This window comes from Tursiops truncatus, chromosome 15 (genome assembly GCF_011762595.2).
Source record: "Tursiops truncatus isolate mTurTru1 chromosome 15, mTurTru1.mat.Y, whole genome shotgun sequence".
Lineage (NCBI taxonomy): Eukaryota > Metazoa > Chordata > Mammalia > Artiodactyla > Delphinidae > Tursiops > Tursiops truncatus.
The window spans coordinates 65,834,912-65,861,737 of NC_047048.1; the positions used below are offsets into that span (position 1 = coordinate 65,834,912).

The 26,826-nt window shown below is 41.7% G+C and overlaps 1 protein-coding gene across 3 annotated transcripts in view; it reads left to right on the forward strand.

Moving 5' to 3' along the window:
• The first annotated feature begins 5,891 nt into the window (after positions 1–5,891).
• DHX35 (DEAH-box helicase 35) overlaps positions 5,892–26,826 on the forward strand; it is a 77,449-nt gene continuing 56,514 nt past the window's right edge. For all 3 annotated transcript variants that reach the window (XM_073792996.1, XM_033839406.2, XM_033839407.2), the window contains exons 1-4: positions 5,892–6,005; positions 12,658–12,791; positions 17,498–17,590; positions 21,748–21,825. In XM_073792996.1, coding sequence (XP_073649097.1) covers positions 5,966–6,005; positions 12,658–12,791; positions 17,498–17,590; positions 21,748–21,825 — 345 coding nt within the window. In that variant the 5' untranslated portion in view covers positions 5,892–5,965. The remainder of the gene's footprint in view (positions 6,006–12,657; positions 12,792–17,497; positions 17,591–21,747; positions 21,826–26,826) is intronic.

Sequence of the window (26,826 nt, forward strand, 5' to 3'; positions counted from 1 at the left end):
AAAAAAAAAATTTGTTGCCCCTCCCTGGGAGAGAATTATATGTCCATATCTGTTTAATGTCAGACTTGGCCATTACAGACTTGGCTGTAAATATTTCAGTATGTACGTCTGAAAGATAAAAAAACATAACCACAATACCTCCATCACACCTAAACAACTTTGATAAAAATTTCTCAGTATTGTCAAATAGTCAGTGTTTAGACTCTGCTGTCTCATTATTTTCTCCCTGATGAGTTGTTTGAATTAGAGAGCCATACAGTTTGCAGTTCAACCCAATCAGATGGCAGGGTCGACATGCTTGAAAAACTGAAGGAGTCAACTGAAAAGATGGCCACCCCACCTCTGTGGGCCTTTGGGTTGGGGAGTATCTGTTTTTTACTTATGGGACTTCAAGCAACTAACAAGAAAAACTAAGGTACAAGATCACATAAGTGAAAAGTTAGGTGAAGGAAACCAGAGGGCGGGGATGAAAAAAAGAATCAGGAAGGAGGCTATCAGTGCATGCCACCATGACCAACACACTCACTTTGGGCAGGCCACACACTTTAAGCTTCTCAGTAGCCAAGGCAGAAAGAGAAAACTGGTCAGATCCACCATCCACAGTGTCCATAAGACTAAAGTAACTCCAGGTACAGGAAGAACAATTCTACGATCAGGTAAGAATTTCTCACAAGGATTCTCATAAAAATGATACTGTGAAGTGTTCAGATAATAAACACAATGACATGTTCTGGGGTGTGCCCAAACACCAGACCCCACAAGGGCAGTTGTCTAAAGCTATAAAGGAGTTGAGTGTATTCCGTGAGCATGGAATACATACCTTATGTTGAGTATGCTCACAGAGGCATTGTTATTCTAGGTTCCCTGGTGCCACACGACCTGGAAATATACCCCAGTTTGCCTGGCAGAGGTCCAGTTTATGCCCGTGAACTCCCTGCTTTCATTCTCTGAAGCATCCCAATTTGAACAATAAAGCAAGCATACAGTCATCCTATCTAGGAAGCACCTGGCTGACCTTGCCCTCCACAACTTGTCCAGTTCCATAGATGCGCAAAATTCCTCAGGCAACATCATAGAGACTCCCCTGGTATTTAGCTGAGTCTCTTCTAGTGGATTCTCCACACCTCTGTACCCAGATCCTTGGAGCTGAGTAAACACTTTTGCTTATGCTAATACTTGTGTGAACCCGATCATTTGTAAGCAAGTGAACAAACCAGACAGGTTTACATATGTTACAAGTTGCTGAGGGCTACACCTTAGATGCGGTGGAAAATCCCCGTGTAGTACAATTCAGGAAAGGCAATTCTGCAAAGAACTACCTCTTTTCAGGCTGGGGGATAGCTAGCGCTCTCTGATCTGGCTTCATGGAGGAGACCCAAGGGCAGTTAGGATTTTTCTTAGGAAGCCAAGAGTTCTAGAGTTAAGAGTAAGTCCCCTACATACGAACGAGTTCCATTCCTAGAGCGCGTTCATAAGTCCAATTTGTAAGTCCAACAGAGTTAGCCTAGGTACCCAACTAACACAATCGGCTATATAGTACAATACCGTAATAGGTTTATAATATTTTTCACAGAAATAATACATTAAAAAAACATTTTTAATCTTACATTACAGCACCTTGAAAAGTACGGTAGTATGGTACAACAGCTGGCATATAGGCGCTGGGCTGGCATTCAGTGAACAGCCAAGAAGAGTTACTGACTGGAGGAGGGAGAGGAGGTGGGAGATGGTAGAGCTGAAGGATCGTCAGCAATAGGAGACGGAGGGCGAGCTGCCATTTCACTCACGCCTGACGCTGATGGCACAGGTTGTTCCTTGCTGGATTCAGTTCTATTTACCCTCTTGAAAAAACGATCCAGTGATGTCTCGGTAGTAGCTCTTTTTTTCTTGTCATTGATGACACGGTAGCACTGTATTGTATTCTGAACGGCTGCTGCAACCTTTGTGTACTGTTCTATGTTCGGGTCCTGTGCCTCAAAAACTAACAGTGCCTTCTCAAATAAAGAAAATCCCCTTGCCATTTCCTGCGTCGTGAATCTCTTCGGTTCTTGTTACTTCTTCTTCCTCTTGTCTCTCTTCGTCCTTTTCTCTGGGCCTCCAATTCCATCAGGTCTTCATTAGTAAGCTCCTCGGGTTGCACAGCAACAGTACTGTGAAGTACACCAAAGCACAACCTCTTGTAGAGGATGCATGCACTTGACAATGTATGCCAGACACGTGAACTAACTTAGATTGGATATGTGAACGCATGTTCGCATCTTTGAAAGTTTGCAACTTGAAGGTTCGTATGTAGGGGATTTACTGTACATGAATACATGGATGGCTACCTATTATTTTTGCTTCATTCATTCGACCTCTGATAATCTCACTCTCAGAAATCCCTCTGAGGAACCATTCTGTTTCCAGCTCTGAGTCCATGTGGTTCTGGTGAAGCTGAGCACACCTGATTTGGGGAGGAGTGTCTGACCCAGGTTTAAGCTAGTCAGTACGCCATATTCCCTGGCCCTAGTGATTGATTCAGGGATGGCTATGTGGCCAGCCAGATACTTTTGCCGGGAATTTTTGGAAAGAGGCTCGATGCTGAGAGGATGTGACATGAGTTGACATGGCCACCTAGTTACTATGTGACACCTGGGTCAGCAGAATGTTATGATCAGAAGCAAGCCCTAATTATGTCCTATGTGTCCCAATGCAGCTGTGTCTCAAATCAGAACTACTTGGACTTTTTAGATTACATGAGCTATTTTTGCCTATGAGAGAATGGATTGGGTTTTTTACTACTTGTTACATAAAAGCCTTAACTGGTACAAAGATGAAAACTCCTAAATCCTATGCCTCCTAAACATGGCCAAGACGGTTGGATGGGAAATACTTCAAAGCAGAAAGTACCAGTTAACCACCATAGGCGGAGAAAAATTTCTAAAATGTACCTATGGAACATTTTGAGGGGTATCTGTGGAAAATCTATCATTTGGAAGTTGCAAAATGTAATACAATGATCAAACTTTCATGTAATTGTTGGCAACGAGCTAAATAAATTCTGGATGCCATCTCAAGAAATAATGGTTTTAATTTTTAGAGTAGTTATTTTAGGCCATTCTTTCCGAAAATACTTAATTAGGAAAGGTAAGATAGTCCACTGAGACCATTCCTAGTTTGTGGCAATAAAACCACAGCATCAACATCTAGGTTATCACTTAGGTGTCTTTCCCTAGTAGAAGTCTTTGAAAGCAAAACAATCCATCCAAGACCGCTGGGCTCAGAACTTTCTGAGGGAGAACTAATTCTCATTGAGAAGAGCTAAGCTCTAACGGTTTTAAATGGTCCACGTGGTTGAAAACCACTGGCCTGGGAATTTGAAAGCCTGAATTCTGGTTTCAGTTCTGATATTAAATTAGCTCATTGATTCTGATGAAGTCCTTTTAACCTCCATGGGCCTCAGTTTTTTCTTCTATAAAACAGAGAATTTAGACTAGCCAAAGTCTCCTCCAGCTTTAAGATTATGATCCAGTAATTTGGGCATGTCTACTATACTATCTCTTTGTAAACAGGAAGTCTTCATATAAGTCATAATTTATAAAATACAGGAATCGTAAAAAGTGGCATTTATTTCATTTTCCCTTGTGTTTATGTATAAACCCTGTTTCATACACTTGGGTCCTTAGTGAAAATCAGACAAAAATAAAACAAGGAAGAATCAATGTCATTAAGAATTAAAATTAAGTATAAAGCATGGTGTTCATGTATACATTACTCAATAGTCACTTTATTATTGGGCTCTAATAAGAATATAACATGATGCTTGTTCTCACGAAGCTCCCAGTGTAATAGTGCAGGCAGATTAACTACAGTTCAGCTAAATAAGTGTTAAATCATAAAAGTGAGCACTCAGGTCTGCAGAGGGAGAATACTTAAGTTGGATCATGAATTTAGAGAAGTCTTAGAGCTGACTCTTAGAAGGATATTAAAGGATTGATGGAGAATTCTAGGCACAGTGATTATCACTGAAAATAGTGAACCCTATTTTCATTATTATGGAACGAAATCAAAAGGGATATTTGGAAATGGGTGTATGTATGTAAAGTCTAATTTTTTCCCCTGGTGGATTTGCTCTATTTGAGTTATCAGGAGCTAACACTGAATGCCTGTTGTGTCTTACACAGTAAGGCTGTACATGTTCTCTCATTTAATACAACCTTTTTAAACCTCATTTTACAACTTAGATTGGATGACAGCCTGGAGCTAGGAAATGGCAAAGTTAGGATTCCAAATCATGTCTACTTGTCTCCAAAGACCTTGATCTTTCCACGACTATGCCATTTCTCTCAAAAGAATGCAGAATTTTCTTCACAGCTCTAAACGCATAGATTCTGAAGCCTCTCACTTCCTTCCAATTAGATTCCTATCCATTACACCTTTCCTATTACTTGAACTTATTAGCTCTCATTTGGATTAGCAGAATCTTTCTCAAACTGGTTGCTGGAATCATCTGTGGAGTGGCTTGAAATGCAGGTTCCCAGGCCATGCCCCTGGAAATTCTGATTCGGGATTGATTGGGGTCTAGAATCTGTATTTTTCACAAGCATTTGAATCATGAGTAGTCAAACTGGAGGAAACATTGGGCTAGTGTCCTAGCCTAACAAATCTACCCATTTCTAAGTTTTCTTATTTCAATCCATTCCCCCTTCCCCTTTTCAGCGTTACTCTCAAGGTCCCTAAAGACTTGCATACTGTTTCCACTGTTTTATTTACTGTTAATAATAAACACTACTGTTCATCGAGCATTTACTCATTTACTCCCACGACATCGTCCCCCCCCACACCCCGCCGCCTTGGACAGAAGCTCCATGAAAGAAGAGACTGGAACTGCAGTACCTGGGCGCACAGTAGGCGCCCAATATCTACTGAACTAGAAAACCCTCAGGGTAGTTACTATTATTATCCTCCAATCTGAAAATCTGGAGACTAAAAGAAATAGTACAGGGCTTCGCTGGTGGCGCAGTGCTTAAGGATCCGCCTGCCAATGCACGTAACATGGGTTCGAGCCCTGGTCCGGGAAGATCCCACATGCCGCGGAGCAGCTAAGCCCCTGACCCACAACTACTGAAGCCTGCGCACCTAGAGCCCGTGCTCCGCAACGAGAAGCCACCACAATGAGAAGCCCGCGTACCTCAACGAAGAGTAGCCCCCCCTCGCCACAACTAGAGAAAGCCCGCGCGCAGCAAACAAAGACCCAACGCAGCCAAAAGTAAATAAATTTAGTAAGTATAAAAGTGTCTCAAGTTTGAAAATGACAACATTTATTCTAACTCTGCAAACATAGCTTGAATCCTGCCTCCAGTGCCCTGAGAGGTAGTCTGCAGCCTATGCTCGCTCACGCACCTGCAGAGCTAGAACACTCACTGCTGGAGACAGCTCCGAAATATGTTGCCACCCTCTGGTTCTAATTCTGCCCCTTAAGGCTGTGCTGTTACTCTTGCATATTAGTTACTTATTGCATATGACAACTCTTGGAAAAAAAAAAAAAGAAATAGTACAGCCGTGATAGCTTGTAACGTAACATTCATTTGGGATACACTGCCTCCTTGCCCACAGAGTGACGCAGGCGGCGACAAACTCTCGTGCCAGCGGTCCCTTCCCAAAGCTCACCCTTTCCGAGATGTGCGGCCGCCACCCAAGGAAGGCCATGCTCTTAGGGAGGCCACTTAAAACCCTGGTCCCTCACGCTACAGAGGCGGAGAAGCGCGCCCTTTTGTACAATATGGCGGGTCGAGTCACATGGGCCCCGCGGCAGATCTGAAACGCACGTTACGTGGCTCGGAGGGGGCGGTGGTCACGGGGGCGTGGCGGTAACACCGCGGAACCTCCAGCGCCCGGGCTTCTCGCGGGCCACGCCCCGCGGCCCCTTCGGGGCCTCGTGCGCAAAGGAGGGGGTGGAGCCTTCCTCGGGACCTTTCACCTCAGCATGGCTGCGTCCGTGGGACCGGTGAAGTTCTGGAGACCTGGTAAGGCCCTTGGCGGAACGCTGGGCAGATGCGGCAGCTGGACTTCGGTCTTGGCCCCGCGGCCGGCGTCCTGGCGCCTGCGGCCCTGCTCGCAGGCCTGACCTCAGCGAGCTGGCCACCATTGCCTCCGAGCTGGTGGGCTCCGCGGCTTAGGCGCCACAGTGGTCCCGAGGGATTCAGGGATCCGCCCCCAGCCGGGGCAGAAGTTCACCGTGTGACCTCGTTCCAGTCTCTCAGCCTCCACAGGCCTCGTTTTCCTCACTCCTGATGCCTGTCTTGCCCAACCCGTGCGATGGGGAAACGCTAAAGCGCCCACGCGTGTCCTGTTACCGCCCTGGGGCTACGCTGGGGCCGGACAGGGGCTGCTGCTCGGGGTTTAGGAGTTCATGTTAGGAAATCAGACTGCCTGGGTTCTAATTCTCGGCTCTGCTGTAGAGTAGCAGAGTTCCTTTGGGCAAGTCTTTTAACCCTTTTTAGCCTTAGCCTTCTTACCTGTGAGATGGGGAGAATAGTGACATCTGTGGGCTGGAATAACGAGCACGACGCATTGTTTGATGTGATCATTAAAAGGGAAAGTAGTTTAGTCTGTTTTTGGGTTTCTGTCCGCCCCACGTGTCTGCCAGAAATTGAACACCCCCCTTGGTATTGGCTGTCACCCACTCCCCCTCTTGCAGGCTAACACCATTCTCAGCCGCAAAATGATTTGCTTGTCTTGTTTGAATTTACTCATTAGTCAGGATTTTATTGAATGTTTACGTGCCAGACCCTTCCTCCTCTTACAATCAGTTTCCTGTGAAAAACAAAAGTTTCTTAAAGGGTTACCGGCTTGTTTTTTTCCCACCACTTGCACCTCCGCAGGTCTGGATGTGCACAGTATTGTATATTGCAGCAAAAATGAAGTAAGACAGAGAAGGTAATATAAGGGAAGATTTTAAAGGGTATTTAGAGTGGTTCCCAGAAATTTTGAACGTGCCTATCAGTGATGATGAACATAAACCTAAGCAAGGTTTGTGTTAATTCTTTTTTTTAAAATCCGTAGCTTGTCCCCTAATGATAATTTTATGATTCAGCATTTAAGTCATCAGCCAGTTATCGATCCTGAGTTTTATTTGCAGCCAAAGCTAAGATCCCATTAGATAATGAGATATCCTCTATTTTATTTATTCAAGCCTTTAATAACAGGTCAAAGTGTTAAGTACAATAAAGGCCTAAATAAATTGTTGAAAATCAGATCAGCTACTCTTTTGGTTAAAGAACATGGGATTATTCTAAGAGTTCTATTCCATTATTTAGTTCATTCACTGAAGTTATACTTACTAACACCTCGGCTTGTGGTTAGGATACAAATACGGATGACTAGGGCTCTGCTCTCAAGATTTATACTCTCTCTCTCTCAATTATAATATGAAATTGGATATCCTCTTTCTTTTTTTTTTTTGCGGTACATGGGCCTCTTACTGTTGTGGCCTCTCCCGTTGTGGAGCACAGGCTCCGGACGCGCAGGCCCAGCGGCCATGGCTCACGGACCCAGGCGTTCCGCGGCATGTGGGATCTTCCCGGACCGGGGCACGACCCCGTGTCCCCTGCATCAGCAGGCAGACTCTCAACCACCGCGCCACCAGGGAAGCTCGGATATCCTCTTTAAGAGATTTTAAAGTGAGGCAGAAAAAGGCGGTGGTAAGGAAGATGAGCTCTGCTAGGGTCAGACTGTAGAGACCATATTGACTACCATTTACTAACTTGGTGATTTGGGAAAATCACGGTTACCCCATCTGTAAATTGGGAATGACACCTACCCAAAGGATTGTTTTGAGGATTAAATGAGAATACACATCAAGCTCTTAGCACTAGATACATATTAACTATTATAATTACTTGGAAGTATAGAAGAGGGGGAAAGTTTGAATGTGTGGATAAGAAATACTGCATCAAGACAGTGGTATTTTTGAGGTGAACGTTGAAGCACAAATGAGGCTTTGTTCTGCAGAGAGGTAGGAGAATGGAGCTCTAAAGGGTGTAGCGTGGACAAAGGCAAAGTGGGATGGAACCTCAGCAGTGTCCAACACACCACAATAATTGAGTAGCGTGGTGTTTAGTGGCAGGGCGTAGTAGGAGATGAAGCCAGAAAGGTAAGTAGGGGCCTCATTGTGAGAAGTCTCCATGCAAGTTAAAGAATTTGGGTTTCACTGTTCTTAAGCAGGAGGTAACACAATGAGGTTTATTTTTGGAAGGTAACTCTGGCCTTGGTGAGCAGAATGCTTGGGGGAGGAAATTAGAGTCAGGGACACCCTTAAGAGAAGGTGCTACTAAAATCGAGAAGGGATATTGAAAACCTCAGTTCTGGCATGTGAGCAGTAGGGAGGGACCTTATGGGAGAGATTTGAGAGGCAGATGTGGGGGAAGGTAAAGTCGGTAATGACTCAGATTTCTGGGTTCAGTGACTATCTTGGTAAGTGGTTCTCAAATTTTGCTGTATAGTTGAATCACTTGGGAAGCTTTTAAAACTCCTGCTGTTCAGTCATACCCCATGGTAATAAATCAGAACTCCGGAGGGGCTAGGAATCAGGCGTCAGTATTTTTTAAAGATCCCCAGGTAATTCAAGTGTGCATCAAAGTTTGGGAACGACTGTTCTAGGTAAACTGTTGTCATTCACTGAGATGGGAATGGATTTAGTGCACACTTACTGGGCCCTTTGTGCTAGTCACTTTTACTTAACGTCATCTTATTAAGAGGTAACAATATCTTGAAAAAAAATTTTTTTTTTATTGTTTATTTTTGGCTGCGTTGGGTCTTCGTTGCTGTGTGTGGGCTTTCTCTAGTTGCAGTGAGCGGGGGCTACTTTTCGTTGCGGTGGATGGGTTCTCATTGTGGTGGCTTCTCTTGTGGAGCACGGGCCCTAGGTGTGTGGGCTTCAGTAGCTGTGTCTCGTGGGCCCTAGAGTGCATGCTCAGTAGTAGTGGCACATGGGCTTAGTTGCTCCACGGCATGTGGGATCTTCCCGGACCAGGGATTGAACCCGTGTCCCCTGCATTGGCAGGCAGATTCTTAACCACTGCGCCACCAGGGAAGTCCCGGTCACAATATCTTGTGATGGAGGTATTACTCTCATTATACAGATTAGGAAACTGAAGTTGAAAATATGAAAATAGGATGTGGGAAATACACGGTGAAGGTCAGGGAAGTGAGTGAGACTGGGTATAAGGCTAGATGAATATGTCCTATAGGCTGGGAGTCACAAGCTCAGGTAGCTACAGGGGGCCTCTGGGACAATCGAAATAAGTGAAGGTGCTGGGTGGAAATAATAGGGAGTGGTGGGAACTGTGGCAAACTAGAGCGTGTGTACACTGATACGTGTACAGTATTGATTACACTGAAGGGTACACATGCTATCTAAAGCAGGAAGCTGTAGATGGTTCCACCCTATTGGTGTCATATGGGCTCAAATATCCAGGTTAGAATGGGAAATTTTTACGTGTTTTAAATGAATGATTTCAGACATTTTAACAGTGACATATTTGGGGTCCTTGAGTAACTAGTTTGTGATCTCTACCAGTTTGTGATCTCTGCCTTAAGATCTTTGTATGAGCTGCCTGAGGTTTTTGTAGAAAAAAGTTGGACTTGATTTGCTAGTACAAGTGGATCAGAAGGGCCTGGCCATTTTCCTTCCTTCATTCAACAAATATTTAATGATAAAATCAATGTTTGACAGTGTGCCTGGCAAACGCTTTATAGCAAGAGCTTTGAAGATTTTTTGGCCTGATCTACAGTGAGAAATGTGACCCAGCATGGGTACACATAATGTATGTGTTGTGATTCAGCACGCATGCACGTGTATGTGCGTGCACATGCACACACACGTAACTAAAAAGAGTTGTACAAAAACAATATTGCTTCTTGGGGTGCCCTCTGATACTTTCTATTCTATTTCTAGTTCATCTTTAAAAAGTGCTAGCCATGACCCACTACATGAGTTTCCTAACCCATTAATGGGTCACCACTCAAACTGAAAAATTGGGTTAGAGGGACTGCTGGATTGGGGGGGGCGGTGCTTTTATCAGCCTTGTTTTACAGATGGGGAAATGGTTTACAAGAATTACAAACTTGTTACTTGCTTAAGCACTGAGAATGTTCCCAAGGGAAAAAACAAACCATAGGCAGCCAGAATGGGCCGTGGGATGTATATATAGTGGGGAAGCAGGCCTGGTTTGGTTGAATGAAGTCTTTTGTGTGGAGGAGACATGCTCCTCATTGACTGACAGTAGCTGTTCTCGTAAAAGACCTCATAACTGAATGTACTGAGGTGAACTTGGCTGTAGGTTAGAGACAGGAGGGATGGGGTAGTCAGGAAGACACCTGGGTGGGTTAAACCTTGGTGTGGGAGGAAGTAAGAGACGTTGCGGGAGCAATGTGAAAAGATTCTAGACATGCTGTAGGGGTTTCCCTGGTGGCACAGTGGTTAAGAATCCATCTGCCAATGCAGGGGACACGGGTTCGAGCCCTGGTCTGCGAAGATCCCACATGCCGCGGAGCAACTAAGCCCACGCACTACAACTACTGAGCCTGCGCTCTAGAGCCTGTGAGCCACAACTACTGAAGCCCGCGCACCGTGATGAAGAGTAGCCCCTGCTCGCCGCAACTAGAGAAAGCCTGCGCGCAGCAACCAAGACCCAGTGCAGCCAAAAATAAATATAAATTTAAAAAAAATTATAAAAAAATAAATAAAAGATTCTAGACATGCTGTAAAGGTTTAAAATGTTTGGAAAAGGAGGGAATTCAGGACAAAAGCAGAGCTGATGAGGATAAGCTATTTCTTTGCTCTAGTTTTCTTCGGTGAAGATTACAAGGCGTTAATCAGAGGTAGTAATAATAAGGGTAGAAAGGAAAGGAAACTCACCTCTTTGAGCACAGGCTTTATTCCAGGTCCTGTTCTATCTTTTATCTTGTTGAAAGGAAAGTCAACATTTTGGCAAAACAATAGAGCAGTGCCCCACTTACCTGATTTTTGGCAACCTTGGACCTCTGGAGCACAGCTATGTTCCTAGAAACGAAAGGAAAAGGGATCAGAGATCTACAGCAATGATTCTAAATTTAGCTCTAGGGCGTCTCTGGACCTCCAGCATTTTGTGTTCTGATAAATTACATTCTGGTGTATTTTTCAGGAGATGGAGTTCACAGCCTTTATTAGATTGTCGAAGGGATCTGGGACCCCTCAAAAATGTAAAAATAAATCACTGGGCTAAATATTCTTATCACAAAGCCTCTGTACTTTCACATAGCATCACAGATTCTGAGTTCAGAAAACCCGGGAGGTGATAGTATTGGGTAATTATCCCTGTAGCACCCCTAACAGAGGGCTGTGAACTTCTGGCAGGGGTCGTTATTGATTCATAAAGGTGGCATACCCCTGTACTGAACAAGTCTAACTTTTAGAGATAACTTCCTCATGTTGAGTTGAATTCTGAACCCTGTATCATTTACTTATTACTCTGAGTTCTGTCTTGGGCTGCACGAACAATTTGGTGTGAAGAGTTACAGAGGCTGATGATAAAAATTGAAGCCATGTTCCTTCTAAGGCATTTTCCTTTTCAGGCTAAAAATTCTTTTCAGGCTAAAAGTTGTACGTTGAACAACTTTTCATGGGGGGATTTGGCTTCCCTATCTTCACCACCCTGAGGCCCAGTTTTTCGTCGTTTTTACCAAGAAGCCACTGTGGGTATCTGGTGTTTAATCTGCTCAGCAGTGGCTTCTTGGCCCAGCACTTCCCAACCAACCACTGCAATTCTGTGATTCAGATAGGCGCTGCCACTTATTGTACCCCACTCCAGGGCCGTAGTTGATTGGATCAGGTTGGGCAGCGGCCCTAAGCTGGGAGAAAAAGAGCCTTCCTCATCTCCCAAACAGACAACACACACCTGGGACTCCTGGTTCCCCTCACTGGGTCTTTCTCCATTACCACTTTATGCACTAAGTTATGTTTCTTTGGGAGGATGAACAAGAGAAGCAAGTAAGCTGCACCAGGGTAAGGCCGGCATCTGTAGTGTTCGCTGCTGTATCTCTGGCACGTCCATCCTTGCTGGTGAGTGAGTGAGTGAGTGGTGGAGGAACTGTGAGCCTGAGCTCTGGCCCTGGAAGCAGCCTTGATTCCAGCTCCTGTAGAGAAGCCAGCCCCAGGGACTGAAAGGAGCTTGTCGAGAGGGGCAGAGAGAAGGAAAAAGGCCAGGCAGCATTTGAGTCCCCGGTCGGTGCCTGTTGGCCCTGAACCTTGCTGCCATCCTACGGTGATAGGATTCATCGTTTGCCTCAGCTAATTCCCACTAGGTTTCTGCCACTTTTATTAAGAGTTTGGTAATAATAGCAGCATGGTGGCCAGAACTCAATACATTGTCCTCTATAATGTACAGTTGCGTGTGGCCAATTTGGAGCCCAATAGGTCTGCCATCTCCTTTGTTCTTGACACCGCAGTGAGGCTCTTCTGTAGTCTCGTAGGTGCCTTTCTAGATGCTTTCCTGAAATTACAGTTTAATACCTTTTGGTAGTTTGAGATTAAAATGCAGTGCTTCTGTTGTATATCTTCATCTTTGAATTTGTAACTTTCACGCAATTTTTCTGTTCCTTATATCAGAGAATCTGAAAAAAACATTTCTGTTGCAGGTACAGAGGGACCAGGTGTCAGCATCTCTGAAGAGAGACAAAGTCTAGCTGAAAACTCTGCAACGACTGTTGTTTACAATCCTTATGCTGCCCTTTCTATAGAGCAGCAGAGGCAGAAGCTGCCAGTGTTCAAGGTACATTAAATAAGTATGTTCAGTTGTCGGCCTGAAGCAGCCTGCATTAGCTTTTTTTTTTTTTTTAATTAATTAATTTTTTTGGCTGGGTTGGGTCTTCGTTGCTGTGCGCGGGCTTTCTCTAGTTGTGGCAAGCGGGGGCTACTCTTCATTGCGGCGCGTGGGCTTCTCATTGTGGTGGCTTCTCTCGTTGTGGAGCATGGGCTCTAGGCGCACAGGCTTCAGTAATTGTGGCGCACGGGCTTAGTTGCCCCATGGCATGTGGGATCTTCCTGGACCAGGGATCAAACCCATGTCCCCTGCATTGGCAGGCAGATTCGCAACCACTGCACCAGCAGGGAAGTCCCCTGCAGTAGCTTTGTACTTGGCACTGAAGTGAATAATGTCCTCTTACTCTTAATGATCCTGTAGAACACAGCGAGCTCAGAGATACCCTTATCTGAAGAGATCGTCTGTTCAAAATATGTGTGTTAGTTAACTTTATAAGTCTGGAAAGTCCTTACAGTTTTTTTTGGTTAGATCTTACATATTGGAAAAACTGGAAGAAATGAAATGACATTCTTTTTTCCCCTCTTTGCTTTCAGTTACGGACAAGTTCAAACATACAGAAAAGTAGAGAAAACAGCACAGCGAACTCTTATGCATCCATCTTCAACAAATTACCAACATGTGGCCAATTTTAGCTTTCTTTTTAAAGGCATATTTCTTTACCCAAGATTAATTAGAAATAGGAGGTTGTTTCTGTTGAAGAGATTAACTCCCACTGAGATAGTGATGGGATTTTGGTATGGTTATTACATACCATGTGCACATCCAGACACGTGATTTTATTAATCTCATGAAATGGACATATACTCACAAGAGACCAAAGTGTAAACTAGAATTAAGAATATATTCGTTTACAGTGAGCCGTGGTTCTCCAGTACAGATACTTTTCTCCCCGTTGCCAAGTCCACGTGGGAAGCCAAATTGTAATCAGGAAGTGGGCTCAGAGCCAAAGACGGTTTAGATATAGTTGAAGGATATTTATTTCCTGTAGTCTCTGATGAAGGGTGATGAACTCTCCCTGCCTTGTATGATGTCTCTGGAATGACCCGAGTAAGTGGGGCCACCAGCACCTGTGTCTCTCTTTCTTCCGGACACTGTTGGGGGAAAGCTGCCCAAGTCCTTGCACTTAGGGTGTTTTTTTGTCTAGACTGTGCTAATAATGTCTCTTCTATTAATACGTTCTTTCTCCAAATGGATATGAAACAGCCGCCTTCTGAATTTCGCCAGGTCACCTCGATCAGACTTTTCTGTGGCCCCAAATGTTTTAGTTACTCCTGTACTGATAGTTGCTGGGTTTCTTCTGCAGGTGATTAACCTCATCCATTATGTGTGAGTGTAAACCAGTTTGACCCTCAGGAGATAAGATTATAGGTTCACCATTGAGGGGCACAGTTTGAGCTGTGATGAAGTGTCTGGACTCGAGCTAGACTTTAGAGTTCAAACCCAGGCTTCATCATTTGTGTGCTGTGTGGACTTGCTTCACTGCCTGAGCTTCTGTTTACTTACCTGTCATATGGGACTAATGGTACCTTCCTCATAGGATTGTTATGAGGACCAGATGAGATAAGCCACATAGAGCATTTAGTAAGATATTTGACATGTAGTAAACGTTGGAAGTACAAGGATAATTATTGTTTACTGAGTATTTAATTTTCTTGACTCTTCTTCATCCTCCAACTGTACTTATAATAAATGAAATAACATTAAAAAAAAGAAAGCAAGAAGGTATTAATAACATATTGAAATTAAAATGGTAAGAAAATGCGTGTAAGTTATTGATAAAAATCAAAGCAGAGCTTAAGCGTAGTTACAATCTCATAAAATGTTAAAGATAAAGCTAGGAGACCAAAAGGATAAAAAGTTACCCGTTCACCACTGCTGCCCCCATTAAAACTAAAAGTGAAAATTCCTTTTTTTAATTTTTTAAAAGATTTTATTTGATGTGGACCATTTTTAAAGTCTTTATTGAATTTGTTACAATATTGCTTCTGTTTTATGTTTTGAGGCATGTGGGATCTTAGCTCCCTGACCAGGGATCGAACCTGCACCCCCTGCATCGGAAGGCGAAGTCTTAACCACTGGACCGCCAGGGAAGTCCCAGTGAAAATAGCTTTAAAAATAGAAGTTGAAACTAAAGCAGCAGTAAATCAAAGGCTCGCCCCCCTTTACCCCAGTGCCATTTCAAGGCAGCCTTCCCCTTGGCTACCTCCTGTAGGCTGGCGTTCTCTTTGGGCCCTGAACACTGCTGTGCAAGGTTGTCCTCTTACTTCCTTAAACTCAACCTCGCTGAAGCTCAGTCTGGTCCTCTGCACCAGCTCTCCTTGATTTCCCTGCCTGTGCCTGTCGGTGGTACCGTCATTCTTCCAGTCTCTAAACTGGAAATAGTTTTGTCATCTCTCTCTTGCATGTCACACGTTGGACTCTCCACTTGCAATGCTTTGTATTTAGCACATGAAGTATGAGTTAATGCCTTCAGTTTCTTCATGCTTATATCAATCTTGTATATTGCTGCCCAGTTTTCTCGGAACACTTATAGCATGTGCTGCCTCCTGGCTAAAGTCCAGACGCTAGCTCTACGTTCAAGGCTTTCACAGTGCGGCCCTAACTACACCTATTGTAATTCATTTCCAAGTGAAACCTGGAGCCTTTCGTGGGCTTTTTCTAGCACACCTCGAATAGAGTTCATATAGTTTGCCTATTTCCATCTTCTTTCCTTTACTTATGTCATTTCCCTTTCCTGGAATACCATGTGTGTCTCTCTCTGTATGCAAATTTTCTGTCAAGTTTTCCTTGAACACCCACCCATCCATCCATCCATTCAACCATCCATCCAGCAGTTGGATTTACAAAATATCATTTACAAAATATCTGTGAAGAACCCAAACCTTTCCGCTTTCTCTGCCCAAAACAAGAGAAAGCACAGAGTCCAAGCAATCGACAGGAAAGCATCTAGACGAGTCCCAGAGTACCTGCAGCAGAATCTCCTTTGGGTGTTTGTAGAAATGCAGATTCCTGGGCTTCACCCTAGCCCTACTGAATCAAAAACCCTGAGGGTAGGGCTAGGAATCTTCATTTTTAGCAAATATCCTAAAAAATTTTTACACTGAGATTTGAGAACTACATATTTAGACCCTAAATAATGCTAAATTCAAAACCCCAAACAGTCAATACCTTATTTAGCCAGGAAGGCAGCATCTATCTCTCCCAGTCTTCACCAAACACATTGTTGGTGTGGAGTCAGATGAGCTGAGCAGTGATCAGAGTGGGAGAATTTGGCAGGTTTTTACTTCATTCCAAACCAGGAATTTATGTAACACCTTTATGACTTTCCAGATCATCAGGTGTGTCTGTAATCAAATGTGGGTACAGAAATACATTCTGAAGCTAAGTACATGGGATCTTGGAATTATCTGTGACTTTTCAGTGGCCAAATCAGTGTTTCTGCTCCTACTGAATGGATTAAGGAAGGCCCAGTAGAAATATAGATGTAACCTATGCTTGCTTTATTGTGAACTTGGCCTTAGAGGTAGAGACGAAAGCATATTCTTTTTGTTTTCACAAGTTAATAAATGAAAAAAAATTAAATTAAGTAATACATGCATGTTGAACAAAATTCAAAGGTCTCCTTCATATCCCTGCTCCCTGGCCACTTTCTTCTGCTCACTGGAGACAGTTTAGTTACCAGTTTCTTGTTTTGTTTTTCCTCAAAGTAGCTTGTACATAAAGAAGCATATATGTATTTACCCTTTCTTCTTCTTTTTTTTTAAAATTTATTTATTTTTGGCTGCATTGGGTCTTAGTTGCTGCGCGTGGGCTTTTTCTAGTTGCAGCGAGCAGGGGCTACTCTTCATTGCAGTGCGCGTGCTCCTCATTGTGGTGGCTTCTCTTGTTGCGGAGCACGGGCTCCAGGCTGGCAGGCTTCAGTAGCTGTGGCATGCTGGCTCAGTAGTTGTGGCTTGCAGGCTCTAGAGCGCAGGCTCAGTAGTTGTGACGCACGGGCCCAGTTGCCCCGCAGCATGGGATCTTCCCAGACCAGGGCTTGAACCTGTGGCCCCTGAACCAGCAGGCGGATTCTTAACCATTGCACCACGAGGCAAGTCCCTACCGTTTCTTTAAAAACACAAATAGTAGTGTATCATTCACACTGTCCTGCACTTTGCTTTCTTACCGTAGCAGACCTCATTGACCATTCCACATCAGTACAAATAGACATTTGTTCTTTTTAACAACTGTGTATTATTCCATTATTGAAGTGTTTCACAGCTGTGTAACCACTCCCCTGTTGATGAACATTTAGGCTGTTTGAATTTTTGGCTCTTATAAACAATACGCAGTGAGTATGCTTGTACATACATCTTTGTTCACATGTATTAGCATGTCTGTAGTCTAACTTCTTATAAGTGGAAATCTTGAATCAAAGGGTATGTGCGTTATATATTTTGATAAGTTATTACACTCAGTTGCAGTTGTATCACCTTGTACTGACACCAACAGTACCTGCAATGTATTTTGATGTATATTAGAAATAAATTTTGATAGTTCTTTTTAAAATTTCCTTCCCTTTGGCAAACAGCTCATTTCATAATGTTTAAATATCTTTGTTTAGGTCTTTTGAGAAAATGTATGTCTATTTACAATGTTTGGTTATATTTTTTCAGCTTAGGAATCATATACTGTACTTGATAGAAAACTATCAAACAGTGGTGATTGTTGGAGAAACAGGATGTGGGAAAAGCACGCAGATTCCACAAGTGAGTACATTTAAATGTGTCTTTATACTTAGATTTGATTGGAAGGATTTTGTAACTTGAGAACTCTCTTTACCATTTTTTTGCATTTTTAAGATCTCCTCTCAGAGAGGAAATAGTCAACCCAACTAGATGTTTTTTATTAAACTTTTGAACTTTTATTAAACTTTTAATTTCTTTGATTAGAAGAAGTAACGATCATCTTCAATTTATTATAATTCTAAAATAATAATAGAATAGCCATACTCTGAAAGGAACAATGGGAACTCATTTGAAGAGGATGGATGCTGCTGTAGTTGTGAATAAAGATTGACTGTTACAGAATTACGCAGTGCTATGGAAGAAACCTCTCTTACAGGACAAAATTTTATCTGGTGTGGATAGAAGTGGAAAGAAGGATCAGGAAAGGCCTCATAAAAGAAATGACATTTGAAATTGGGGAAAAAATATTAAAAAGAAAAAAAAGACAAAGAAATAGAACTTGAATGATCAGTGGGAGTTGGCTGGGAAGATGTCCTCATCCAGTGAATATTGTGGTTAGAGATACTGGGGTGGAGAAGTGCTTGGGGCTCAACAGAGTGGACAGGTAAGATCAAGAGTGGAAAGATAGGGTGAAGTCAAAGTGTGTCTTAAGAGCTTCAACTTGAAGCTCTTAAGTGAAGAATGATATTTAAGTGGTCAGGGATAAGAGTCCTTGTAGGTTTTTCTTTCCTTTTTTAATACAGATTTTTTTTAAAAAAATTTATTTTATTTATTTATTTTTGGCTACGTTGGGTCTTCACTGCTGCACGTGGGCTTTCTCTAGTTGCGGCGAGCAGGGGCTACTCTTCGTTGTGGTGCGCGGGCTTCTCATTGCGGTGGCTTCTCTTGTTGCGGAGCACAGGCTCTTGGCGCGCGCGGGCTGCAGTAGTTGTAGCACGCGGGCTCAGTAGTTGTGGCTCGCAGGCTCTAGAGCACAGGCTCAGTAGTTGTGGCTCACAGGCTCTAGAGCGCAGGCTTGGTAGTTGTGGTGCACGGGCTTAGTTGCTCCGTGGCATGTAGGATCTTCCCGGACCAGGGATCGAACCCGTGTCCCCGGCATTGGCAGGCAGATTCTTAACCACTGTGCCACCAGGGGAGCCACATCCACTGACTCTTGATGTCAACACTATACCTCTTTTGCAGCATCTTTAAATTTTCACCTGTAAGCAACCATAAGCAGGCAGAAGTCTAAATCCCAGATGTATTGAGAGACTGGCTTCATGGACAGATTTATTATTATGCAAATTGTTTTTCTTTCCCCTAACACTAGTACTAAGAGATTGACTACGAGAGTGTGTGTGTTTTATTTTGGATGGTAGAACTGTGTCCTGGTTATATGGCTTTGGTTTGCTGAGCTTGAATCCTAGCTCTTGGATTTTTACCTGTGTCCTCGGACAAAGCATATGACCTCTTTGTTTCCTTATCTCTAAATTGCTGATGATGCCATTACCTTCCGCATTGGATTTGTTGTGAGGATTAAATGGGGTTATGCATACCAGACAGTTCCTGGCACTTAGTGATGTACTTGGTGAATCTTAGCCATTATTCTTGTAGTTCTGTTTCTGAATTTGTGTTGATTGGGGTGGTTGGTAGTATTTTGTGTATGTATTCAGTGCAAGAGAGAAATTTCACAGATTTGATAGCAAAAACCTACATTATCTAAAACACTCTGTTCCTTACAGGCATTTTTTAAATTATTATTTTTAGCTAATTTTCGACTAACAGGAAAGTTGCAAAAATAATACAGAATTCCCTTAGACCCCTTACCCCACTTCCCTTACTACAGTAATCAAAAGCAGGACAATAACAATACCAGTAATCAGACTACAGATCTTATTCAAAGCTCATCAGTTTCCCCACCAAAGTTCCTTCTCAGAAGATCCAGGATCCTTCTCCCTGGTCTCCTCCAGTCTATGAAAGTTCCCCATTCTTTCTTCATCTTTTATGACCTTGACATTTTTGAAGAGTACCAGGCATTTATTTTATAGAATGTCCCTCAGTTTGGGTTCGTGTGACGTTTTCTCATGACTAGAATGAGCTGATGCATTTTTGGCAAGAATCCCATAGAAATGATGTGTCCTTCTTAGTGCATTGTATCAAGAGGGTTGACATGGTGGTCTTACCACTGGTGAGGATAATTTGATCACTTTGTTAAGGTGCCAGGTTTCATCTGTAAAGTTACTGTCTTTCCCTTTGTAGTTGATAAATATCTTGGAGGAGATATTTTTAGACTGCAAATAATCTGCTTTTCAAACTGTCACCTACTAATTTTAGCATCCCTCCCTAGATCTTATCTGCAGCAGTTACTCAGGTGTTTCTCTAATGAATGGTTTTCTCTATTCCTATTTCCTTTTACATTTATTAAATGGAATCTTCTGTAAGGATGAACTGTTCTTTCTCCCTCACTTATTTATTTATTCAATTATTTATGTGTATCGGTATGGATTCATGGATATTTATTTTATTCTATGGGTTAAAATCCAATACTACCATTATTTTGTTGGTCAGAATGGTCCAGATTTGGTCATTAGGAGCTCCTTCAGTTTGGGTCCTGTGTTCTTTCTAAAAGCCTCCATTCATTTTTTTTGAACACTTCCTTACTTTCTAATAACACAGACAGTGTCAGGCTTGTCTTATGTTTTTCCTGCACTAGCCTTGGGATCAACCGCTTCTCCAAGGAGCCCTGGTTCCTTTTATTGGAGAATGGTGTTTAAAAATCAAGATTTGGGTGCTAGGGTGCTCATTGTTACTGAGGTGTCATTGCTACAAGTCTCAGTGGGCAGATTTAGGAAATATATACGAATACTAAATCCCTACATAATCCCACTTATATATCTGTATCAATCTGTATATATATTAAAAATCATGAATTTATGCTGATACTTCATTGATTCCAATCCCACATCATAGGGCTCATCTAAAGGACCCATAAAATAGCTTCAGAATTCCTAACCCATACCCCTAACATTTACTAAGTAGATTACAGCACTTAGGTACAGTTCTTTCCATCTCTGGCCTTCAGTCAAGATACTGTTTTCAGTTACTTAGGTTGGTTCTTTTCTTCTCCACCCCCTTCACTGTGATCAGTTATTCATTTGTAATACAGAAAGGGTCATTTGATAGTGTTTTCATTTCTTTTGGTTTCCCTCCACATCCTGGTTGGTTTTGTGTATTTATTTGGGTACTTGAAGAGTACGTGCAACATGATTGTGGTTCTGAGAGTCAGAGCTACACAAAAAACTCTACTCAAAGCATTGCCCCTCCCTCTTCATCCCTGCTGCCATGTTTTCATTCCTCCCTTTTTCCACCCCTTTCCTACCAATCCTCCGTAGTCAACCATTCTCTTTAGTTTCTAGTTTGTCCTTCCTTTATTTCTTTTGAACAAATGAGCAGATACATGTATGTAACAGCATTTTAAATCTTTTTCTGTTATAGAAGTAATATATATTGATTGTAAAACAATTTAGACATTATGAAAACAGGTAACTCTGATAACCCCTGTTATCCATTTTGGATTTTAAAAAGCATATAATCAAATAAATACATAAGAAATTAGTATATGTGGAAAATAAATACAGAAATAAATCAGATAATATAATCAAATTTAATGTATACTAATAAAATCTAATGGGATATATACATGTATATAAAGTCTGATTTTTTTTTTTGCAATAACCAATGTTGTTTTATTGGTCTTGTTTAAAGAATCTAATTATTTTTATTTACTCTGACTACAATATTTTGTGTGGTTGATATTTATTGCATGTCTCTGTGTGCACTTTAGAATTCTTTGTTCTACAGATTTAGCACTGTTCTGAGTGACCCATGGATGTTTTTTTTATTCCTTGAGACAGCTGCAGTACGGGGAAATTTTGTACGACTGGGGAGTCAGAGTGTTGAATTTATGCCTTAGTTCTTCTGATTATCACTTCTGTTGTGAACTTAATTAAGCACATGACCTAACATTTCAAAACCTCAGATGCCTCATTTGCAAAATAGTTTTTTAAATCTCTGCTGGGAGAAGAACCATCTGTTAATTCTTTTCTCAGTGATTTTAACATAATCCAGGGTCATCTTGGGGGAGATTGTTTCTGGAGAAGTGGTGTCAGGTGTATACTGAAATGTGATTTTATTTGTAGTACCTCGCAGAAGCTGGCTGGACAGCCGAAGGAAGAGTGGTGGGAGTGACCCAGCCCCGAAGAGTGGCTGCTGTTACAGTGAGTTTCTCTTTTGTTGTAAAGACTCTGTGTCTTCTATTTCAGTGACTTTTTCCTTGTTTCCTAAAAGCTGCAAATGAATGTGATTTGCAGCTCCTCAAGAATTTAATTCTTCACTTGAAAAAGAACTATGATTATTTTTGTAAAATTGATACCTGTACATTATGAATTTTTATGTAATAATAAAGTACAGAAGTCAAAACAAAAAAAGTGATTAAAAAAAAACAACCAAAACCCAAATCTCACCACCCAGCAAAAACAGTTTGAACATTTGTGAACATCATTTCAAGTTTCTCTTTTATGTTCACATAAAAATGAATGGTTGGCTGGATGGATAGAAATGATTTTATAAAAATGGGTTCATAGCCATATATTTGCTTTTGTTGAATTTAACAAAAGAGGAAACTGCAGTGAAATAGGAGTAATTACTGAACTTTGGATAAATAATTTTTCACTACAAGAGAATTTATTAAAGCTTGAAAACTAAGAAAAAGGATTACAAAAAGCTTTAGGGTGTTACTTATTTTTGGAACTACGTTATAGGTAGTTGCCTATCACAAGAGTAAATTAGCACACTGATTCTACCGTTCCTCCCTCCATTTGTGATAAATGCAGTGCTATAATTTTTATTTCAAGATTTATAAATACTCTTTTCTGTAATCATAACTCCCACAGGTATTTAACTTTAGTTTAATAATCACTAATAATTTTCCAAGGTTTTGCCAACTTTGAATTGCTCATTTCACTTTATTTCTTGATTGGCTGAATTTTACATGCCTGAGAATGTTTGATTGTGGTCTTTGTTGATATAAAATTCTTGATTCATCCTCTCTAGGAGCTGTGCAGACACTGCTCCACTGTCTTTTGGCCTGGAGGATCACTGTATAGAAATAGTCTGAGGTCCAGTGGAGTTTTTCCACTCCCTCCCTTCCTGGCCTGCTTTTTCTGCTTGAATGCTTGTAACATGCTTGTTTTTGTACCAGGATATGTCTTGATGCTGATTGTTCTGTCTCATTTTTTATTAAATGTGGAAGAACTTTTAATCTTCAGGCTCAATCTCATTATATCAGGCAGGTTTTCATCCATTATTTCTTGGCACACTTTTCTGTTCCATTTATTTTTTTCCTCTTTTCTAAGAGCACCAATTAAGTGTATATTAGATCCCCTTTGTCTCTTTTTAGTATTTAGCACCCTCTCTGGAATCATCTGTTTTCCAGTTTGTTTTGTGATATTTCTTCAAGCCTGTCCACAATGTTCATGATTGTTTTTAGTCAAATTTATTCTATTTGATTCCTTTGTATCTTTATCTGGGTCTCATAATCACTTCTTTGAATGCTTTTTTGTTTCTTTACTAGCTAGAGAAGTGAATATTTAGAATGGGTGGAGATATTACAATACATTACAAATTTTAAAAGCTGATAATACCACAAACATTTTTTAAAAATCCAGAACATAACATAGTATTTTTATTAATTAGCTGACACATTTCTGTAAATCTTTTTTCCTGCAATTTTTGGCTCTGTCCCCACCGACCACCTCTTCACTTGACAGCGATTTCCTATTATCTTCCTTCAGAGAGAGTAGGGCAGTATTTTAATGTTTCTCTAGCATGGGTGATTTAGATTTGCTCTTTATTATTGGTACTGTGGAGAACCTCCTTTGGCTTTGTAGCATTTGTAGCATTGTGTAAATTTGGGGGACTATTCGCATATTGGGGAAAAGCCTCTCTGTAACTTCTTGCATGTTCAGGCTGTGAGATTTGGGGGATGTCCACAGATTGGTTTCTGACCTGTACATTTGAGACCTTGTTTCTCCTCAACTGTGCTTTGACTTTGTCTCTTCTTTAAGTTGTTTTAGCTTAAGCTTGTGATTTCTTTGAAACTAGATTTCTTTGGCTGAATTCTACTTCTGTTTCTTTGGGTAATACTTTTGCAATTTCCTTTTTAAACTGCTTTTTTGCTCATGTTCCCTTCTTTCCTTCTTTCTTAGTTGGCTTTAATGCAGTGGGCTGTGTTGGTATTTTTATGATAAGTACTTATCTTTGAGTGGGCTCATTTGCTAGCTGCAGAATTGTGAGGTTGTTCTGGTCTGGCCTCTCACCAAATCTCTTGTTGTCCTTTGCTGGTGGGGAATGTGCACTCCTTAGTGATTTGAGAGGTCTGTTGCAGCTCATGATAAGATTCTTTGGGCTCTCTGATTTGGGATTGATACTCGCTATTGGATTGCCTGCCTTCTCCTTCAACTCCCCCTCCTTTGTGATTCTTTGCTGTCAGAGTGGGTCTCCACTGAGACATTTCCTGTGTCTCCTGGGTCTGAACACACTACTGCTTCTTGTCTTCCTAATACAAGGCTTGTCAGCCCTGCCTTTTAAGGAGGTGACACATTAAGGAAGCCAGCAGCCTGCTCTGGTTGTGCGGAGGCCTGGGCCTCTCTTCTAGATTCAGACCTCACAGTATTTGGCAACTGTGTTTCCTAGTTTATTGTTTGGGCTTGTGCCAGTTTCCTTCTTTCATTGGAGATGCAGGTTTTGGTTGATAATATGTTTTATTTATTTATTTTTTTGTTTTAAATTAGCTCTGAGAGGGAGATGGGGGCAAAGATGCCTTTATTTTGCCATCTCTACCTGGACAAGAAATTAATTCTATTTCCTTGAGATATTTTTACTCCTTATTGAGTTTTAATTATTGTGTAATTCTTTTTCCCCAAAGTTCATTTTAATTGTCTTCAAAGTTAGACATTATTGATAAACATTTCCCAAGTCTTCTGTGTGTGTGTAAAAATGGAGATAACGGTTCAGCAACTAGATTGCAATGTTAGACATAACCTTTTATGTCATGAAAGATGATTCACTTACTTAAAACATTTGAACAATTCTTTCTGTTTGTGGTTTGGAATCCCAGCTCTTAATCAATTTGCATTTTTCCTCCAAATTTGTAGCCATGGATAATTTCCATGAAACCACATGCTTTCTCTTAAAGAACAAAGAGTATATAAATTAGCTGTGTAGTATTAATAGAGCTGGCCAGTTTATGCTGCATCTCAGAAAGTACTTTGTGTGCAGACTAAAATCTGAAAACAGTCTCAGAGCCTAAAAACAGATTACACAAGCCATTGCCTGATCTCTGCGAGAGGCAGTTCCTTAATGAGTATGTTCATTGGACTCACATAGTCTGGGTTTGACTTCACGACCAGGCCCTGCCTTGATCTATGATTCAGGACAAGCTCTAAGCCTGTCTTATTTCAGTTTCTTTCTTTGTAAAAAAGAGGGTCTATTGCCCGCCTCACGGACTGTGTACATGTTTAATGAGATAAAATTTGTGAAAGCTTGGAGCACAGCACCTGCACCTACGAGGTGCTCAGTGATTGGTGACTGGTTTTCCTTTTGACCTCCTTTTCCTATATCTGTTTCTATTAAAAAGATATGTTTATCCAGTCTAATTGATGAGGTTATTGGGACTAGAAATTAAACAGTAGAGGTAAAAATCTATTAAAGAGCCAACAGAATATGGCCTTGCAAATGTCCAGTGGTGTGATCATACATGATAAAATTTCTGAAAAGGAATTTGAAGTTAAAATCCATTTTGTAGCAAATGTACACAAATAGTGAAATAATAAGAATAAATATGTTTGGCTTCATAAAATGATTATATTTTTATGGAGAGGTTGGTTCATTTATGCTCATTCTTTTTCTTTTTTCTTTTTTTTTTGTGGTACGTGGGCCTCTCACTGTTGTGGCCTCTCCCGTTGCAGAGCACAGGCTCTGGAGGCGCACGCTCAGCGGCCATGGCTCACGGGCCTAGCCGCTCCACGCCATGTGGGATCTTCCCGGACTGGGGCACGAACCTGTGTCCGCTGCATTGGCAGGCGGACTCTCAACCACTGCGCCACCAGGGATGACCCTATGCTCATTCTTATGAGCTGGTTTTGCCCATAAGCTCCAGTATCTCTATGCACACATTTGCTGTTTGTACCATTTTTCAAGATTTATAGTTTAATGTTCTGTAGGGTTGAAATTGAAACAATAACAAAACTGTCCCTGTGAAACCCTGGTTATTGGGAGCTATAACCTCCAGAGGTAGAGCAGTGTAGGCTGAATTTCTGGTTTCATAAGATGTTTTGAAAGACTACATGGTGTACATCAGCTGCTGGATGACTGATTCTGTCTTGGCCTCTTAGATCTGTAATTTCAAGTCATCTGGCAGAACCACTTCTGATCCTTATCTGCTCTTCAGTTTCTTAAACACCAATGGTCAGATAACGCCCAGTGTGCTAGGCTCGCAGAGCTGCGTGCAGGGAGCCTCTGGGCTCCTGAGCCTGGGGCTGCTGCGGCCCTATGGCTGTAGCTGAAAGCTCTGCCTCAGGACACCTCCTGTGTCAGCTCATGTTCCAAACTCAGGATGCAGGGACTACGTGGGAGGTTGCCTTGCCTGTGAAAGGAGGAGACGACATGCATGGGGGTTGGTTGGTGGGTGGGGACCCCAGGAAACTTCCGTAATTTTGTTTCCCTTTGGTTCTTTGTTAGTTAGATAGTTTACATAATGAGCATTAAACTCTCTTTTCTTTCAAGGTAAACTAAGTTATAAGCATTATTGTTCTTCCACTTTTATGTTTATTCAGTATTTCGGATATTTTCTGTTAATAAGCTAGTAGCCTTTGAATGGCCTTCTGGAGTAGTAGGAGATCTTGCGGTTGGATTCTTTTTTCTCTTTCCTACCCTCACCTTTTATTTGTCATCTATTGGTAGGTGAAAAATATATCTGTAGTTTATGGTCTTCATAATACATTATGTATTTTGTTTTCTACTTTACTTTATTACATTAACTTGGATCCTTTGTTAATCTTCTCATCTGCCTTTTGAAAAGTTTTCAACCTGCATTCTTGTCTCTATTTCCCCTTGTAATAGTTTTGGTAGCTGGGACACTGTTGCAGATTGTTTTAGATGATCTTGCTCTGGAAACGTTATTCTTTCGCTCCCAAAGAGAAATGAACATGGCCAAGTAT